The sequence below is a fragment of the Perissodus microlepis genome, chromosome 15 (assembly GCF_051167445.1).
Source record: "Perissodus microlepis isolate ML-2025 ecotype Zambia chromosome 15, ASM5116744v1, whole genome shotgun sequence".
Classification (NCBI taxonomy): domain Eukaryota; kingdom Metazoa; phylum Chordata; class Actinopteri; order Cichliformes; family Cichlidae; genus Perissodus; species Perissodus microlepis.
In genome coordinates this window covers 31,410,142-31,430,988 of record NC_140475.1, presented here as the reverse complement: position 1 = coordinate 31,430,988, position 20,847 = coordinate 31,410,142, and the positions used below count along the sequence as shown (strand labels likewise).

Sequence of the window (20,847 nt, the reverse complement as noted above, 5' to 3'; positions counted from 1 at the left end):
CTAAGACCCCAATGTTTCAAGATCCTAGCAACGTTTGTACTTGCTTCAAACTTTAGACACAACTTACTGGGAAAACCAGCGTCATTTGCCACACTCCTTGAAAGAGCTGTCCATTCTTTAGGCTTCAGGTTTATATTTTTACTGAAATGAGACCAGGTAAAAGTTTCCGCAACATTTACTTAGTCAATATAAAGTCATGAGTTGTCACTGAACCTCAGTTCTATGCAATCAACTACAGTGTGTGCAACAGAATTCAATTTTCAATTCAGTTTTGCTTATATAGTGCTAAATCACAACAACAGTTCCCTCAAGGTGCTCTATATTGTAGGGTAAAGACCTACAATAATATTGAGAAAAACAATCAGATGAACCCCTATGAACAAGCACTTTGGCGACAGTGGGAAGGAAAAACTCAATTTTAACAGGAAGAAACCTCCAGCAGAACAAGGCTCGGGGAGGGACAGCCAGAAGAGAGCCAGAGATGAATAATAATTAATGATTAAATGCAGAGGTGAGTGAAAAGGAAACAGTAACTGCATCATGGGAAGCCCCTAGCAGCCTAGGCCTATTACAGCTTAACTAACAGAGTATTCAGGGTTACCTGATCCAGTCCCAACTGTGTGCTTTGTCACAGTTTTTTTTTTTCCATAGAGGCGCCTAAAAGCCGAAGGCTCTGCCTATCTTTGTACATGGAAGAGGAAAGAAGTTGTACAGAGGTGTGTAAGACTGCAGCTCTGCTTCATGGTCCCAACTCTGGATAGTTATATATTGGGTGGAAATGAAAGCACTCCATTCAAAGTGGGATGGATGCTGTCTCACCTAACAACACCAGACTTTTCCCAGAAAGTTTCCCAGTTATCTGTAAAGCACATAGCTTTTTGCAGTGCAGTGATTAGCAGTTTCCCTCATAAGAAGAATATTCCACGCTCTAATCAAAACCTAGGGGTCCTAGCAGTCCTAGCCTGTTTGGTGCTAGGACCGCTTGTTGTAGGGCTGCCAACTTTAACGCGTTAATGCCGTCATCAAGATTAAAATTTTAACCCAATCAAACCATCTGGAGCGCAGAATGGACAAACTTTGGACAAAGTGCCCGAAATGCATTGACAGAGACATTTCAGGGATTTTGAGTCATTCTGCGCTCCAAATGGATTAATTGCGTTAAAATTTTTTAATCGCATTAAACGTGATGATGGCGTTTACATTGAAAGCCCTAGTTTGTTGGTTTGTTTTTATTTTGTTTTATTTTGCAAGCTGGTCATTAGATGCCGCTCCAGCCAGCCAGAGAATCCCCCGCCGGCCCGCCCCTCTCCTCCTGTAAGCAGCAGGCGCACCTTGCAAACAGAGGGCGCCTTTACTCCCCGAAAATGGGCAACAGGAAACAGATCGGTGCCCATGCAATCCCCAAAATGCGATGGCATGATGTCGGGGCAGCATGGGTGCGAGCAACTTTTTTTTTTTTTTGCAGATGCCATGATGCTGCCCGGGGCAACCGCCCATGTTGCCCATATCAAAAACTGCTGCTGCCTAGGGGTATGTTCTCACCAGGAAATCCGCATAGATGTATGGTTAAATGTGGCTGGTAGACTAAAGCACTTTGACTGGTCACAAAGATGAAAAAAAGAGCTACATAAATCAGTCAGCCAGTGTAAGAGCTCATTGAGGTCTGCAAAGAGTCTCAGTTAGATACAAATTATTTTGCAAATTTTGATTTTTGCTTTTATTGGTTTTAGAAATTCAGATTACAAAATTATTCCTTAGTACAAACTATTACAAAAATAGTCTTAATTAGATAAAAGTAGTTGGGGTGAGTTTTTTTGGTAAGGTTTAAGGAGAGAAGTGTCAGATTGGCACAAGCTGCTGCACCTTTGCTAATCAACTCTGCCGTGTTAAGCAGCAGCAGGGTGGTTCCTCACGGAGCACATGTGCATGCTAGCTAATATAGTTGACCCAGGAGTGAACAGCTTCCGCTGATATAATCTCTGACTTTTCTGGAGTTTGACACTACTAAGGGGCGAAAACAGGCCTTATGCTGTTTTTTGTTTTTTGCGTGAGCAAGGAAATTTCTCTGTAGATGACCAGAAGTTTGTAGAATCCTTATTTGGTTGTGTTGAGTGGAATGTAAAGGTGGTTTTTAGTATCTGCTCTAAAAACAACACTTTTAAGCTAACATGCAGTCAGCCTAAAGCGGATTGATCACTTTAGGCCTTCACTCCTCAGAGAGATAAATAAATAAATAGTAAGACTGAGCACACAGCTGCAGTTTGTTTTTATCACACACAACCCCAAAACCAAACCTTTCACCCTGACATGATTATGGAAGGTAGGCGGGGTGGAAGTGCTTTGCCCTCGTGACTTTTTTTTTTTTTTTTTTTAATAAGTCTCATCTTTGCCTTCGGAGAGGAAAGTTCTTTCTGGCCTCTAGCCACAACAGGTTCGAAGGTCCTACATTCAGATTAAGCGGAGCTTCTTCCCAACAGTGACGTTTGTTGGATCCCCAGAAACTGTAAGATGCCTCTGTCCCGTTCGCTTTCCATGACATCCCTGACCGGGGTGCTGCCGGCCTGGGAGGAGGACGAGCTGCCTGTGGAGGACCTGCTGCTCTTCGAAGTATCCTGGGAGGTCACCAACAAAGGTCAGTTTCATCAGAACTGTATTACTTATATTTCCAGTTCATACAGTGAAACACTGCATGTGTCTTTGTAGTATTTATTTCATTTGAATCAGTTAGCTCATATTAATGTGTTTGAGTCAATATATTTCAGTGTGCGTGTGTGTGTGTATATATATATATATATATTTTTTATTTTTTTTTAATGACTCTTGTGGCTAGAAAAACAATATACAGAATGTATAAATATCTATGAATCAAAGGAATTAAAAAAAAAAACCTTATGAAACCATAATGAACAGTAACAAATGTGTATCTTTAAAGTATCAGTATTTCAGTTTAAACATCACTTTAATTTGTATCTCTAATACCATGCCATTTGACAATTTCCTGTTTAAAAAAACCCCCGTCTGTCTGTTAATATTAGTAATATTTTATGAAAGAGTCACTCTTTGCCCCTTGAAGAGCAAATATTGAAATGCACGGAGTGTGCTCCCTCTGAAGAGTTAAACATTAAGCTGATGCTCATGTAGTGTCCTAAACACGAAAAAGATAAAATGACTGAATAGTGAATTGGTTTGCATGTGGACAGCAGGTGTCGTGTTACAGTACTAATTGTGGCTTTAGCCTCGAATCACTGAGAACATTTTATGCATAGTGAAGATTTCTGCTGCCTGTTTATTCACTCTTACTGGCAGTTTGGATTGAAGTTGGATATGGAAACTGCAACTTTTTTTTTTTTTTTTTTTTTTAAGATGTGACAATAGCACATTGTTTTATGTTGTGTTTAATTACCTTTAATTTCAAATTAATGAATCTAAAAAATGTAAATATTAATTTGAACAGTAAGGTTCAGAGGTTATCAGGCACTCTGCTGTTTTCTCTGGCTTTACTGTTTATATGATCCCTGCTCTCTGATGCAGCTCAGACGTCATTCTCCACTGAATGTTTTGGTGATAATATCAGTATTTGTCTTTATGCTGCCTAGTGAGACTGAAAAACATTACCACATGTGCTTTGACCCCTACAAACCAGAAATTTTGTGTCTGCTACAAATGGCACCAGTGCAATATCAGCTCCTGGTCAAAATGGGTTTGTATAAAAGATCTGTTAAAGCATTTGATGGCCCCTGACTATTTTCAGTGATTTAGTGTTTGACTAAATGACTGAACAGCTGATGATAATGTATGTAGGTATGTTTTGTCTCTTTCTTTCCATTTTTGTGGATTTTTAAATGACAATCTGGATTATGTCTCAGCACATAATAAAACGTAATTTAACAAAAGTAAACCAAAAGGCAGAAACACTGTATAGAAAAACTAGGAACATCTTTCCTACTTCCATAGGAATTAGGAGACTAAAAAGCAGCCAGTTGCTGCTACTAAATGCATTTCATTAACTGATCAGGAAATGTGAACAGCTATAGAAGTAGCAGTAGTTTAGTTATGATTCAGATGTCTGTTCACCTAATGCCAATGAAGATGGAAATCAAAATTATGAGGAAGCAATTTTTGTTGCCCTTCAGTCTGGAACCAGTTATAAGGCTGCTTCTTGAGCAATTTGAAATCAGTCATTCTGCAGAGAGAGCATTCACAAGTCAGAAAGCATTCAAAACAGTTTTCAGTGTTAACCAGGAGTTGGTACTCCAACAAATTCACCCCAATGATACTCAAAAACTTAACCCTCTGGGGTTTAATTGGCCGTTTTTCAGTACTTTTGATTTTACCTTGTATATTTCACATTTTAAAACTGTTTACCTTGCCTCGTTTAAAATAATTCTTGTCAGCACTCCTGTCTAATTTGGGATTTTTTCTTTTTTAATTTTGACGTACTGTATTACCACAAAAATCTAAAATAACATACAAATAATATAATCAGGTTAGGAAAAGCTTTGTCTTTTTTTTGTTTTGTTTTGTTTTAACTGCAAAAACTGCGAACATGTTCAACAAATCATTTTAACTTGAAATGCAAAATAAATTGTAAATTTTAAAAAAATTATGCACAAGTTTTGCAAATAAAGTTATTTGGAACTACTTTCCTAAAAATGTAGCCAAGGCCTCGGGCGTTTTTATATAACCATTTAAAACTATTTACAGAATAATCAGGTGTTCTGCATCAAATAGTTAAAAATAAATAACTGGATTAAGAATTAACGTAAAAATGGCGTTGACCCCGACAGATCGCTTTTTACGTCACGTAGCTGCGCAATGAACGCAGTTTTTGTGGGTGCCAGAAAAAGCGGCGTTCAAACACCGGGAAAACTGAGTTTTTTCCGCCACTCAGAAGGGCCGTTCAAGGCCCCCCCCCCCCATTTTCTGACTAATTAAACGGCGATTTTTAATGCCATTTCTTAACCAGACGGGTTAGGAAAAGTGGCAAATTGCAGCACTATTGGCTTGCAACAGTTAAAAGTTTTTACCCTTTTCTTTCGGGACTAAACGTGCCGATAGTATTCAGAAAACGTATTATAACTCTGGTTTTACGTGGCCTATCACACAATTTAAAAACTGGTATATAGATTGAAGTCCGCACTTTCAAAAGAAGTTGAAGGAGACTCTTGGCTGCATCTTCTTGCTATAGGTATAGTCTTAAATCGGTCATGTGATTTGGACCCCAGAGAGTTAACCCTCCACCAGGCCTCAGCATGTTAAATGTTAAAATTCATGACAGTCCAATTATAGAAAAAGTCATCAGGTATGGCTTGTTTGGAAGGGCTGCATGATCAAACTGTTGCTACTGTTACCACTACTATTGTTGTTTCCTTGTGGACATCTAGTTTTCCAAAACACCATAATACTCAGACTACTGAGAATACTGTGAGTATTCTCTTGTGAGTAATCAAAAGACTCAGGCTTTAATAACGTCAAGCTGTAACAGAAGTCATTCTTTACATGCATTTTTTTTTTTTTTTATTCAATTGTAATTCGAATGTGGAGGCCATGATGCCACCAAACACTGACAGTCTTTTTTTTTTTTTTTTTTTTTTTCCCTCCACAGATTACTGTAGTAGTGTGTTAGGAGTCTGTGAACATACAGACTGATTCCTATTGGACCTTTTACAAGAATTTTAAAAGAAAAGTCAAGTCAAAAGTTTTAAACCTTTTGCAGTGACTTCAGGTCTTTTCACTTGCCCTGTGTGTCACTATAGTTGGGGGAATCTACACAGTCATCCAGACCAAGGCTAAGATCACTGTGGATGAATGGGGAGACAACTACTACATGATGGGGCCGTACTTCGAGCACAACTTCAAGACTCAGGTGGAGAGCTGTGAGCCACCAAATCCTGCCATCAGGAAGGCCATGGATGCCCTCATCCACAACGGCTGCCAGGTGAGGGATGGGAGAGGAAAAGATTATCTGTGTACCAGTTGACACACCAAAACCTACTGAGTTGACAGGCATACAATTTGCTTAACCATAAAGGGGACTAGTGGGTCTGGGGGTTCTCACCCATGAAATTAGTTTTTCATCATTGTGAAATGATGAATATCACTGTCATACAGTTTGGGCTGCCCTGGATGTACGCTGTGTATGATGGGAATGATGTGATTGCATTGTGATTGCTGGATGAGGATGGTCACTGACTGGTATTTACGCAGGTGGCTCAGATGCCAAATGCGTGTTTGACCACTAGAGGGTGCACATATGCTGATGAGGCAGTTGCAGATCATACTGTCAGAATACATTTCTTAAGGAAATAACAATTAGCATGACTTTAGTAAAAAGCTGCACTAAAGCTGCAAGGCTCCTTGGAGATGTTTAAAATGATCCCTAAGTTATATTGTCTAACTTTAAGAGCAGATAGAAAATGTGTTTGTAAGAACACAGCCTGGCTGTATATTGCTGTCATGCAAAAAACAACACAATATAGTGATTACTTTATACTTCAAATGCATGCATCCAAAATTTCTCTTAGCAAAGTGGATATAACCAGAATCTTCATACTGCCTATGCCCTGGTTAGGGTTAGGCTAACCTCAGGCTAAAACTGTTGCCACGAAACTGAATGCATATCCTGGGATAGAAGCACAGAGGCACTTAAATCTGAAAGTGTCCCTAATAAAACTGAACTTGTTCTTAATGCAGGTTCATTTTGGTCGCTGGCTGATTGAGGGCAGCCCCTACGTAATCCTGTTTGACATAGGCTCAGCAGCCTGGAACCTGGACCGCTGGAAAGGGGACCTTTGGGACACCTGCAACATTGGTCTGCCCTACCATGACCGAGAAGCCAATGACTCGCTCATTTTGGGCTCCCTTATTGCATGGTTCTTCAAAGAGGTGCATTATAAGTGAACGTAATTGTCTTGTTAGCTCCTATGCTGAGTTTTGGATTTATAAAAATAAATAAATCTCAATATGCATCACTGAGATGGTTAGCATAAGTAAACATGGCAGCTTTCTTTTGTGTTTTTAGTTGACAGACCACCTTGGAGACAAACCTAATGTCATCAGTCACTTCCATGAATGGCAGGCAGGTCCCGGACTTATTCTCTCTCGCTCACGCAAAATTCCCATGGCGACAGTATTCACAACACATGCCACCCTGCTGGGAAGATACCTTTGTGCTGGGAACACTGACTTTTACAACAACCTGGACAAGGTGAGAGAACAAGGGAACTGCCTTACAGCAAACAGACACATAGTAACACTGTTTGTAGTTGGCCTATAACTGTCATGGACACCAAGCCATTCCCTTCTTATGACTCTAGTTAATAATATAGGCAGGGAAATTTGTCAATGTTTTATTGTGAATCAGAGCTTGATCTTTACAGCTGATATGTTGCCTACAATGTGCATAATAGATTGATTATAAATCTATCTCAGATAGTTGAATTGGGTAGTACTTAAATCCTTTTGACCCTAATAGAAGGGGAAAAAACATCAGTGTTTGTAAACATAGGGGCACTACAGTAGGCATGTTAATTATATTATCAAATCACAATAGCAATCACTTTTATATTTCATATTGCAGGGCCTTTACACTACAATATGAAATGCAAAAAGTGAGTGAAGAAGAGAAGCCCACAGCATGCTGAGGCCTATTGCAGTGTACCTATGAAAAAAGAACAAAAAGCAAAGTTCTTAAGAGAGTCTGTCTCCTGACACCCCATGTCCATCACAAAATACGCGTGCAACTCACACTCGCGCCTCTCTGCCTACAATGACCAGCCATAAGATTTATGCTCATATTTAAAGGTTTAGCTCTTTTAGGACTACTTAGAGCATCATTAGTAATGTTGAGCTACATTTGGAGATGTCAATGCAATGTTTGTAATTGGCCACACAAGCTAAAGGTCAATGTGGAGCTAAAGGTTACTCCTTGACCGAATGGATAATTGACAGATGATTCTTAGGACCATCACTTATTCTGTCGATGGAATCTTGTTAACTGAGAGTCAGAAAATGCAGCCAATATGGTAAAACAAAGCAGGATCATTTCTGTAAATGAACTTTAAAAGAGATTTTTTTTTTATTCATTTAATTGAATAAATGAAATGCAATATTTTATTATGCTCTTGTTTATGCTCACAACTATGCCTGAAATTGATAATTATAAATGCTGTTATAACCAAAACTTTTTGTGGTCCCAAGAGGGTAGTCGAGATCTTGCTTTGTAGAATTAATGAGGATGCGGTGAACTAAACTGGTGCAGTCTCATCCTCATTTTTCCAGTATGTTTCATGACAAACGCTCATACTCGGACACTCGTGTCCTCTCTTGCTCATTTAAACATGTATGCACGCTCGCATCCACACACAGCATAACTCTGTGTTTGTTTATGTACCTCCCTCTGTTTTGTCTTTTAGGTGTTGTATCGTTAGTGTACTTTGTTACAGAGGAAGCATGTCTGTTTGCCTCTATCTCACCCTCATTCTTTTCTCCCTCTTTTTTGTCTCTTCTATTCTTCCACTTCTCCTTTCTTTTGCCTAGTCTTCACCCTCTGTCCACCCCAGCATTATATCCACAAACGATAATATGAATAATATTTTCTTTTTTTAAATAATTGCAACAAAAACATTCCCATGAGGAAAGTAGACCCTCTGTAGGCTCCTCTTGTTAAAGCAAATATATTTGGTAAAAAAAGGCATTCAGAAAAATATATTCTGCTGCTCTGGGCAGGTTTAAAAAAATGCTTGATAATTAAACATGTTTCGTCCCCTAAAGTAAAATGAATGTTTTTGGTTTTTTCTGTTTTTAAAAATTGTGTGTGGTAGTTTAACATTGACAAGGAGGCTGGTGAGAGGCAGATCTACCACCGATACTGCCTAGAGAGAGCAGCAGTTCACTGTGCTCACGTCTTCACGACAGTCTCTCAGATCACTGCTGTGGAGGCCAACCACATGCTGCACAGGAAACCAGGTGGAAATTTTTCACTATACTATCTCCACAAGAACATAGTTTTACGTTGTCTATTGGTTTTCTGACGATCCATGCAACACAGTCATGCAAGAAATGTTTTTACAAATCACACTACAGTCCTGTAGATAAATACATATCATGATTGACTCATTTGTAGCGATAACTAGCAACAGTAACTTGAAGTAATCAGTTCACACAGTCACACAATTTGCTCAAAGTGAAAAATTGGGTAATCCATCACATCTGTCTCTAAAATACCTGGAGATACAACTGCAAGGTTCCTAGGACTTGACTATAAAACAAGCCCTTCATCACCATACTGGTATAAGATGGGAGGAGGGGGGGGGGGCTCTGAACTTGGAACACAACTGTATTCCAGGGATTGATGGCAAAAATACCTTCCAGTTTGAAATAAAAGTTTGAAGCTAAACACAAAGTAATTTCTATACCGCTGTCAACAGAAAATGAATAAAACCATCTTTTCCTTTGGTGGTACAGATGTGGTCACCCCAAATGGGCTGAATGTGAAGAAGTTCTCAGCCATGCACGAGTTTCAAAACCTGCACTCCACCAACAAGGCCCAAATCCAGGAGTTTATCAGGGGACACTTCTATGGGTTTGTTGCTTTATTAAAAAGTAGTTCTGGCAGCTCTCGAAGTTTGTTGTACTTCATAAAATGAATGGACAATTTCATTTTATTAATCTTTATTATCTTGGTAGTCACCTGGACTTCAACTTGGATAAAACCCTCATCTTCTTCATTGCTGGGCGCTATGAGTTCTCAAACAAGGGAGCAGATATTTTCCTTGAATCACTGTCCAGACTGAACTACCTGCTGCGGGTGAGGCCATGTTTGTTTTGTGCCTTTTTGGTAGTGTTGTGTTGTACACATCAAATGGAAACCCATCCTAACCGTCTCTGCAGGTCCACCGAAACGATGTGACGGTCGTAGTTTTCTTCATCATGCCAGCGAAAACTAACAACTTCAATGTGGAGTCACTGAAGGGGCAGGCAGTACGTAAACAGCTTTGGTACGTCCTGCTTTACTGATTACTTGTAGCAATTAAATAATTCTGTACAGTACATCCATTTTTTTTCATTATATACTCTAAATGTGATGAACAATACCCTGGGGGGGGGGGGGGGGGGGAGAGAGAGAGAGAGAAATCTGGAAATCTGTTGGGATTTTTCTCCCTCACTGATCACTTGGGGAGCTGCAGTTTTTGGCAAAATTGTAAATCCCAGAGGTTGTAGTGCATCTGCCTCCCAATTTAGAAGAGGGCTATAAAGAACGGCACATGGATGGAATCTGAAATGGAGCCTGGGAATTGCAAGGCCTTCTAAGTTGTCTCTGCCATGTTGTTGTTGCCACGCAAGAGCAGAGGCTGTATGCCAACAGGTAATAAGGAAGAAAGTGCACTAATGAATGAGACAAAGGAGTGTTGTTAGGAGAATTTATTTTTAGGCGCTACTGATGCTCAAGTTCCCTGAACTTTTCGTGTAGCTGTTCGCCACCTGTTTGTGGCGATCACCTGCACAACATTTATTGCTTCAAGCTTGGGCTTATCGACCTTTCTGGGCAGCCACGACACATCAGACAAATCCAATCTTCACTTGTAAATAGCAGACAGTTTGAGACAGCCTGGTATTGATCTGATTTGAAACACAAACCTGATTTAACTGCAGCCCGAACAAAGTGTTTACCTCCAGTAGGAAGCTGTACTGAAAGACTCGTCATTATCCAACATTGATTTAAAAAAAAATGTGTACTTCCTCATGAGTGGTTGCCAAGGTGGGCATGGTTCAGCAAAAATGCAACTTAGGAACTTTGCTCCTTCCCTGCTTTAACTCTTAAACTCTAAATAATAATGATTTTCTGTTACTGTTGGTGCTTCAAACTAACAACTGCAGTGGTGATAGATTTCCTTTGCTTTTAACAGGGATACAGCTCATGCTGTTAAGGAGAAATTTGGTAAAAAGCTGTATGATGCTCTGTTAAAGTAAGTATTTCTACTTGCTGAGGTATTTGATGTTGATATCAAAGTGTTGTGCAAATTTGCAGATCCATGATGATGTATGTATGTCTTCTTTCATTAGAGGACAGATCCCTGATCTCAACAACATTTTGGACCGAGATGACTTCACCATTATGAAGAGAGCCATCTACGCCACACAGGTGTGTGTGTGTGTGTGTGTGTGTGTGTGTGTGTGTGTGTGTGTGTTAAACCTAATCTTTAATTCTACTTCCCCTCTTTCAAGTAACTGACTACCATTAGTCCTTATTGATGATAATGACCTAGAAAGATTAATATCAGTAAATTGTACCAGTGTATTGTTTCCCAAGACAAACTGTTCAGCTGAAATCTTTACACCTAAGGTGACACTCTTGATAAGAAAATGTTAATATCTTTAAAATGATGTGGAAATTGGGATCTTTTCAACCAGCCAGAAACTACCTTTTTACTACATAAAGGGCCATGTTTATGGTTGCGCCACTATTACATTTAGGCACATACAAATTTCAGGATAACTTATTTCAACAACATTAAAGATATAACTTTCATTTTGACTCAAATGTTAAAGCTATGCTGGAATATTTTATTTTGAATTTCATATAACTTCTTCTTGCTCTGTTCATTTAATTTGTGGGTCCTTTTGTAGTCTGCTGTTAACAGTATGGATAACATCGCAGTATTAGCAGAGTGCGGCACATGCAGTTATTCAATCTTCAATTGAAGTTCATGCAGCACCAAATCACAACAACAGTCGCTTTAAGGTAGACCCTACAATAATACATGCAGAGTAAAACCCAACAATCATATGACCCCCTATGAGCGAGCACTCTGGCGACAGTGGGAAGGAAAAACTTCCTTTTAACAGGAAGAAACCTTTGGCAGAACCAGGCTCAGAGAGGGGCGGGGCCATCTGCTGCAACTGGTTGGGGAGAGAGAAGGAAGACATGTTATCACGATAACATATGTCCACTCCCACAGTAGATAATACGGCCTCATTCTACTAGCTCACCAGCTCAATGTCCTTACTGCAGAGTGTCTTTTTGATAGTTAGATGGTGTAACTCTGGACACTTATCATTCACAAACACAGCCAGACACCCCCCCCCCCCCCCCCTTATCTTATTTCTGCTCTTCTTGGTTCTGTCAGCCTGGATCAGATGCAGATAAACATGGACTGTCTTACTTTTTGGTGTTAGTGTGGTTAATTGGACGGATAAGATGCCCACTGATGCCAGGGCCACCAATTCATCCACGTTACTGTGAAGAAATCTCACATTCCACATGATGATGGGTCTGTATCTTCTCCTCTGGTTTCGATGCCTGATACCAGATTCCTCCTAAGATCTTAGGGCAGCTCTGGACTAGAACAGAGTCCAGCTCCTGCCAAGGATGGTTCCAGATCCTGACTATATCTAGTTGATATCTCTCAACCTCTCACAAGCTCAGGCTTCAATTCCACCAGAGATGTGATGTTCCATTTCCTAATAGCCAGCCCTGGTATCTGGAGACTGGACCACCGCCCTCCTGTAGGGCCTTTGAACATCGCCTGTCACACAATGTACCCAATGCCTATAGCGCCTTCTAACCCTAACCTGCAGGTGGTGGATCTACTGGAGGGAAGCCAGTGTAGCTTCTTTGGGCTGCATCTGACTGGACCCCATTGCCTAAGGGCCTGGTCACCAGGCACTTTTTAAAATCACTCAGGGGTCAATTGAATTCCTCACTTTTATGTTTATCTGTCCTAATCACATACTTTAACCTCTTGGCTTGCAGAGGCACAGCCTCCCTCCAGTAACCACTCACAACATGCTGGACGACTCAGCAGATCCCATCCTGGCCAACATCAGACGTGTTGGCCTCTTCAACTCCAGGAACGACCGTGTCAAGGTAAACAAAACATTATGTCAGCCATGTCAGGTGTGATAAGATCTCTCTATTGATGGAGATAGATATATATTTTAAAAATTAATAAAATGTGGAAAGATCTACTGTGACTACACAGTTGGTCTTTAATCTATTGACTTGTAGTTATTAAAAACAAACAAACAAAAACTGGCTTAACTCTGATGTTTTAATTTGTGCTATGCTGCCAAATAAGGACATGGGCAACTCTTATCTGTGTGTCACCCTCTCAGGTTGTTTTCCACCCAGAGTTCTTGTCCTCGACTAGTCCTCTGCTGCCAATGGACTACGAGGATTTTGTCCGTGGTTGTAACCTTGGAGTGTTCCCTTCCTACTATGAACCATGGGGCTACACACCTGGTAGACTGACCATCCTCATGTTGTAGCCAGGCATACATGTTTCTACACAAATGCTTTATACTTCCCCTGTGCATATTGTTTAGGGCTTCTGTCTTCTGTTCTCCAGGTGAGTGTACTGTAATGGGCATTCCTAGTGTGACCACCAATTTGTCAGGTTTTGGTTGCTTCATGGAGGAGCATGTGTCGGACCCTGCTGCATATGGTGCGTGAGTGCATTCACACTCATGGGCGCACAAACACTGAATTATGTGTGTTCATCCTTATGGATTATGTTTTCTCTCCCACCTCCTCCTCTCTGTCAGGTATCTATATAGTGGACCGACGCTTCCGTTCTGCTGAGGAGTCCTGCAACCAGCTAACTCAGTTCATGTTCAGTTTCTGCCAGCAGTCTCGACGGCAGCGTATCATCCAGCGCAACCGAACTGAGAGGCTGTCTGACCTTCTGGACTGGAGATACCTGGGACGGGTCGGTTTCTGGTTCTGAAGCCCTGAATAGTTATTTGGTTAAAGTCAGAACAGGACACGATCAGAGAAAACAGGAGTCTACTACTGAACTATATTCTGGTTCAGCCAACAAATAATCTGATTTTATTACTGCTTTTGCTGTTTACCAGATACAGGCATACAACAGTGAACCGCAAGCCGCCAACTTTGGTTGTGCTAGGCTATTCCACTTACACAAGTCAAATATAGGGCTACCATGCTGTGGTTCCTGTGAAATGTGGTACAATGATTTTCCATTCTCCTTTTATACTGTGCCATGTATTGATCTCCTATATAGTTCACCCTCTCCTTTAACAGGATAACTTGCTGACCTCCAAGATGATTGCAAAACAAGCATACAAGATTTCATAATTGGTCCATATGTAGAACAAAGCATGCACCAACTTTAAGACTACTTTCGTCGTTACTGAAGGATGTATTCTTATGGTCAAGATTAATTAGAGGTGGTAGTTCAGACGCCCACATTGCAAATCTTTCATTGAAATGTTTGTTCAGTTCTTAATGTATTTCTGACTTGTTTGACAGTTCTACATACATGCACGTCACCTGGCCCTTAGCAGAGCTTTCCCAGACAAGTTCAAGATGGATCCCATGGCCCCTCTGAAGGTAAGGAATCCTTTACAAGGGATTTTGATCATAGTTGTGCACAAAACTTTATGTAGAGTAAGTGTTGAGGAGAAAGTAGAGCTTTGTGAAGTGATTTAAAGAGTTTACTGTTTGTGGGGATTATGCCTTTTGATTTAATATTGGCCTTACAACTTAAGTTACCCTAAAAACCTTGGTCAAGACCCTCTCTGTCCTCCTGAGACCCAGCCTAATCATTTGTCCTCTGTAATGGACTTTTTTTTCCTATATCTTTTGACTTATTTGAGCTACCCTAATAAGTCCTGATGTGCTCAGAGGACATCCTGGCCTTTCTCGTGTGTTTGGCTGGCCTCTTTTTGCCCAAAGAGGCAGGAAATTACAAAAAAATGTTAAACAGAAAGAAACTTTTTTTTTTTTTTTTTTCCTTCCCCCTCAGTTGTCATGACGCTAGGACCTTTGCTAGCTAGCTGTGATCCTGGGTTACATTTACAACCTAATTGAAAGCATGAGAAATGTACTGGCGTTACTAAATTCTGTGTGGTTCTTGTACCAAACAAGTTGATGCCATCGGATCCTAATGATCAGCTGCCCTCACATCACATGTGAGAGTCTGAGAGACTTGTTATGGTCCATGAAAACATCACTTGACCCTCTTCAGATTGTGGCAGGTAGATCGATTGCATTGTCGACTCTCATATTTGGTCTCTACATAAGCCTTGCTTCCATGTAGATCCCTGCTGAGGGTCATCTTGTTTTATTTATCAAGTTTAACACAATTCAGTCAGATTAAGAGAGACCTACAGGAAATGTTAGTAAACATCTCAGGATCTCATGTATCACAGTCTAACTGACAAACGGCAGTATGTGAGATAGTTTGTAAATGTTCAATACAGCAACTCCAAGGGGAACTTCGCTGCGTCCATTCTTGTTGTCCTTGTACACATCCCACTTAAAATCAGACGTAAAAATCTGGCTCATGACATCGACAGAAATACTGATTTTTGTAGTGACTGGATATGTTGGGAACAAGAGGAGTACACAGGACTGGTGGATCATTTTGTGGAGCAGAGAACTCCTCTGCTTCTGAATGTGGAAAAGACCAGAAAGGTGATGGATTTCTAAACGAAGATGGTGGCTACACGTCCCGTGTCTATCGTAGGACAAGATGCCGCTGTGGTGCAGGGGTTGACATCCAGATACTTCTACATTAAAAGGCTGAATTGGAAGACCAACACAGAGGCTGTATACAAGAAGGGGGTGAGCATCCTCTATTTCCTAAGGGAGCTGAGATACTTCAGTATGTGCAGCAAACTGCTGGAGAATTTCTGTCAGTTTCTTGTGGAGAGCAGAGTGGAGCTGGTGATGCCAACAGACTGAATAAACAGATTAGGAAGGTTAGTTCTGTGACTGGCTGCAAACTGGGAGTCTGAAATACTACAACTATATACATTTTGTTATTTGTTTTCTTTTCTTGATGAAGTCAACTGCTGTAACAAGAATTTCCTAAGTATTTAAGAGTGCTTTTTAAATCCAATGTTTCTAAGCGATTATCAGATAAAAATGAGCATTTCATGGTTCTAGGCCAGCCTGCCAGCTTCCTTTTTACTTTATTAGGCTCCTCTGCTCACCTGGTAAGAGTTCACACACTAATCATAATTAACTATCTACTTCAACTTTAGATTAGTTTAGCAAAATTCACAGATCTCTGTTTAGGAATCACTGACTTACAGTGACTGGGCTCATTTGTCTCCACAGACGGAGGGTTTCCGGTATCCCCGGCCCTACTCGGTTCCACCCTCTCCTTCTGCCTCTATCCATTCCACGCCCCACCACAGTGATGTTGAGGATGAAGATGAACCCTATGATGAAGATGAGGAGGCCGAGAGGGACCGGATGAATATCAAATCTCCATTTGTGCTCAATGCTGTGCCAGAGGGGAAGAAGCAGCAACCAGGAGAGTCAAGAAACTGAAATGCTCCAGAGTAGCTATGGCCTTTACAGTTGGATGGACTTGACAGACAAATGTGTGTGGGGGGGATCACTGCCTGGTTAGCCCCGCAGTCTACACCACAGTAATGACGACCCCCACATCATCACCTTTTGTTAACAATTGTTACACTTATTCTGCTGCCAGGCAATAAAGTCCACCCTGCATAACAAACTTTTTATAAAGTTTGAAAGGTTAAATCTAAGTTCATCATCTGTCTTCAAATGTTAGCTTGCCAAAATAACTTTAGTCAAGCAGAGTCTGAAAATGCTAACTGAACATTACAGTTATTTAAAATAAACTTGAGTAGAACAAAGTGTCTGTCACAGGCTTTCCATTCGTTTGTTTGTTTGCATGAACCGATAGTAGAGGGTTGCGCTTTAGGAGCAATTTAGAATAAGCAATGAATTTGACACTGTAGCCTTCATTTTAATTTTAGTAGACTATTTTTCAGATTAGGGAAAGCAAAACCAAAAACGATGACATGAGATGAGGGACTGTCAAAGTAAAACAGGAAGTATAACACAGAGATGTGGACTTTATACTGAACAAAGGGAACACTGAGCTAATCTGAAGGCCGAAAAGTTGAGGTTGGAAGGTCTGCAGCATTTGACTTTGCAAAAATTTGGTTACATCTGTAAACTATGCGTCTCAGTATCCACTGACTTTTTGTGATTGGACTTGTTGCACAAGTGACATTTGGAATCACTAGGATGATGCAACTACCACTTCACATTTAAAGAAGAAAGTGATGGGCAAAATCTAACGACTACTTATTGCCCATTTTTTTTTTTTAAAGTACACAATTTTTACAGTGCACTTTGGTGTTACCACACACCTCTACACAGTAGTTTAAATATGGCAATATAAGGGAACAAGCTACATGACGTGATTTGATTCAAAAGACTCTTTGCTTCACTCTGGACTGAAATGGTTTGTATATGTTTCGAGTTTTCCAAGGTAATCTTGTGGTCTAATATCGCAAAAATTCTGATGTACTCTATTTTATTATTTATCATCACGTTTACACTTATCTTTCCTTGAATTTCCAAGTAACCTAATTTCAGTTTTGTTTAAATTCTTGATTCATATTTTTGAAATCTGGAGCTTCTTGATTTTTTTTGTTTTACAGTGATTGATTATATACCTGAAAAATAACACTGACCATAAAAGTAGAAAATTTGCCCCAAACAGTTTCAATTAAACTCTTTTTATTAAAACATCACATTTCATATTTAGAGAATTTATATTTACAGCTTCCTTTCCCCCCACACAGAACAAATCAGAGGTTGTTGTCTGGCAATGATACAAACATTAGAAATATTCCCTCTTCCACACTGGTAGCTCCTGGATATACACCTCATCTGCGTTTTCATCAGCTAGAAGAGAGGAACGGTAAAAGAAAGTATGGAATTGAAATTGAGCAAAAAGAAGAGCAAAACACACATTCTGAACTAAATGCCACAAGATTTGAATTCCCTTTTTTTTTTTTTTTTTTTTTTCCCCTATTATTGCCTTTTCACTACAATCTGAAGTTGATTCGAACTGGAACAAATTAAAAAAAATTCAACCTCTTAAGGCATAAAGGCAAATTTGTGTCGCAAAAAACCCTTCATAAAACTGCAATGACACAGCCATGCTTCAACTTCCATAGTACCATAGTTCCCACAACTTGAACTCTAACACCTAAATCATCTGTTTTCTCACAGAGATATTAAAGGACAGTTAATCATTTTTTGTGTGTATATTTGGTCGGAGTTGCACTATGACAGTTTACAGTATATGAGTTACCCAGTCAGCTCTAGAAATGTCTACCTTCTCTCAAAAACACTAGAAGTGGCCATCATGGCATCTTGTGATGCTCAAAGCATGAAAACCATACATTTGGAAAACGTGTATATATATAACCCATAGGTCCAGATTCTGCTCTCACCTCCCTCTCTAGCCTGCTGTAGGAAATTAAGCAGAACAGTAGCAGCCTGGTCCACAGTCAGCTTCTCTGTGTTCTGACTACGAGTCTCTGACAATCAAGAAAACACAACACACAGTCCTAAAGGTGATTGCAGGTCAAGGTCCGCCATGAAAACCACTTACTGTGTATAAACATGGAAAGTTTTTTTGTCTTTCTTTTAAATAATGAAAGTTAACTCTGTGAGGTCTAAGTCACCATCAGTGTTTACCATAAACTCTGTGCAATCAAAATGTTTTTTCCTCCCCCACACATATCAAAAACCATTTTAATTTTTTTCAAGAGGCTATTTTGCTTTCAAATTAGAGTTATGGTTATCACCAATGATGACTAAAGGTTCTTTACATTTTTTTTTTTTTAATTATTCATTTGTTATTAAATTTTACAGGATACTTTATTGTACCTAGGTGAAGAGTGTCGTAGACATCTCCTTCTTTTCGGTCCTCTGAGATGAACCTTCTTCCCTCTGAAAAAATGTTTTTAAAAACAACTTTATGGTTTATTTACATACCTAAATAAATAAATAAATAGATAAATGGTGACAGTAAATGTTTATCGTCACCGTGTTCCTATTGTGTCAGTAGCTAGATACATACGGGTGCCCTTGAGGTACAGCATAGCCTGCGGGGTCCAGTTTCTTCGCTGGAATGAGCCCTTTATAGAAGAAATAGTATTTGAAGCTCAAAGCTGGAGATATTTTTCTGACTTTAGAATACTGTCAGAATATGAATAATTGTTTTGGTAATCTTGTGACAAAGTAGTTCAACAGGGATTAAAAATAAAATCAAACTAACCGTACCTTTGGCGTGCTCCATGACTGGGAGATAAATGTTGCCAGTAATAAAAGGGTGAGTACATACGCTATTGTGGCAGTCTTCAAACCCTGTCGGCAAAAAAAAAAAGATCAAATCATGATGTCATCAGCATCCTTCATCTTCCTCACAGACCGACTCACTCAGATATGTGCCTTTATATTCACTTGAAGAAATCTTTTAATAATTAACTCAGTAACTGTGAAGCCTCAGTAAAAAATGTGTATATGTAATATATCTGTGAATACAAAGAAAAAAGTTAACTTTTAGTGAGGACATCTCCAAAATTACTTTGATATTGCTGATTGATTCATCTTTTAGAAAGTGAGATATTAAAATGTTTAGTTAAGATAACATTTTCCTAAATGACATTTTCAAGAAAGAATGCATTTCACTTTTTTGATGCAAAAAGTCCAGATATTTAAAAAAAAATTTTTTCCAATGAAACCTGTTTTAAAATAAATAAAATAAAATAAATTCCTTCCACCAAAATACTGCAAACGTTTCATGCCTTCCACCTACCTTCATGGTATCACAGGTCCTGTAAGCCTGGCGCCTGCAGAGACGATGAGAGAGTAGAAGGTTCAGGGTAGCTGCTGGTGGTGTTTCCTCTGCCTCTACTTATATCCTCTGTGAACCTTCTGTGCTCTGTCAAGATGCTGCCAGCAATAGGTCATGCAAGTTTGATGGAAAGGGGGCGGTTAGGAGAGTGAATGAATTGTGCCACTAATCGATCCAGTTCCTTTCACAGACAGCTGAAGTCTATTGTAAAATACCTGTGAATTGAATCAAGCTTCTCTAAACACTTCCTGCTCCCCAGGGTGGTTTTTCAAAATTAGTCGGAGCTGCAGGCCATTAATATGAAATGTGGAGCACCCTGGATGTTCATAACAACAGCAATATTCTCCTCTGTGGTAATTTTTAATGTTTGCACCTTGCTTACTGGAGCAGTATACGGAGAGATGTGAGTTCATTTAATGAATCAAAAGGCAACATATCCACTAATGAAAGGAACAGTCCACAGCCTACAGGAGTGAATGAGTGATGTTCACTGTCAGCAATAGAAGAATATCACTAACTGACCTATTTCCCACATTGTAATGATAATAATAATGGATTGGATTTTCAAGGCACCCAAAGCGCTTTACAATGCCACTATTCATTCACTCTCACATTCACACACTGGTGGATGCAAGCTACAGTTGTAGCCACAGCTGCCCTGGGGCAGACTGACAGAAGCGAGGCTGCCATACCGTACCATCGGCCCCTCTGGCCAACACCAGTAGGGTAAAGTGTCTTGCCCAAGGACACAACGACCAGGACAGAGAGCCCAGGAATCGAACCGGCGACCTTCCGGTTACAGATGCGCTAATGCGCTATTTCCCACATTGTAGCTGGTTACTCAAAGATGCCACCAAGCATTTGTGTACATTTTTTAATATGGTTACACTCATAGCTCAGCAGGTCATCTGCTGATCAGAAGGATTGTGGTTAAATCCATGGCTCCCACAGTCAGCATGCCAAATATCCTTGGGAAAGATACTAACCCCAAGTTGCTCTCTGGTGCATCCATCCACGTATGAATGTGTGTGAATGTTAGTTAGAAAGCACTTAAATGCATAGAAAAAAGTGCCTGTGGATGAATGTGGCATGTTGTATAAAATGCTTTGAGTGCTCTGGGAGAGTAGAAAGGGCTATATAAGAATCACTTCATTTACCATTTACTCAAGGCATTGAGTAAACGGAC

The 20,847-nt window shown here is 39.9% G+C and overlaps 2 protein-coding genes across 3 annotated transcripts; one reads left to right on the top strand and one right to left on the bottom strand.

Moving 5' to 3' along the window:
- The first annotated feature begins 1,883 nt into the window (after positions 1-1,883).
- On the top strand, positions 1,884-17,457 carry gys2 (glycogen synthase 2). Of its 2 annotated transcripts, XR_014802767.1 has the most exons (17): positions 1,884-2,632; positions 5,757-5,938; positions 6,694-6,885; positions 7,022-7,207; positions 8,823-8,967; positions 9,466-9,583; positions 9,688-9,808; positions 9,892-9,998; positions 10,908-10,967; positions 11,065-11,143; positions 12,755-12,868; positions 13,117-13,243; positions 13,350-13,445; positions 13,546-13,709; positions 14,273-14,353; positions 15,492-15,589; positions 16,088-16,202. XR_014802767.1 is itself a non-coding variant. In XM_084953736.1 (16 exons), the coding sequence occupies exons 1-16, from the start codon at positions 2,509-2,511 to the stop codon at positions 16,301-16,303; spliced, it is 2,112 nt and encodes a 703-aa protein (XP_084809862.1). In that variant the 5' UTR covers positions 1,885-2,508; the 3' UTR covers positions 16,304-17,457. The 2 variants fall into 2 exon arrangements, 1 of the variants encoding a protein (XP_084809862.1); XM_084953736.1 differs by lacking the exon at positions 15,492-15,589 and having other exon boundaries at positions 1,885-2,632; positions 16,088-17,457.
- Positions 17,458-17,516: 59 nt separating this feature from the next.
- Positions 17,517-19,729, bottom strand: spx (spexin hormone). Its single transcript, XM_084953738.1, has 6 exons — positions 19,623-19,729; positions 19,088-19,171; positions 18,885-18,942; positions 18,692-18,754; positions 18,253-18,339; positions 17,517-17,698 (listed from the first exon to the last, which is right to left on the bottom strand). The coding sequence occupies exons 1-6, from the start codon at positions 19,626-19,628 to the stop codon at positions 17,634-17,636; spliced, it is 363 nt and encodes a 120-aa protein (XP_084809864.1). The 5' UTR covers positions 19,629-19,729; the 3' UTR covers positions 17,517-17,633.
- Between the last annotated feature and the right edge of the window lie 1,118 nt (positions 19,730-20,847).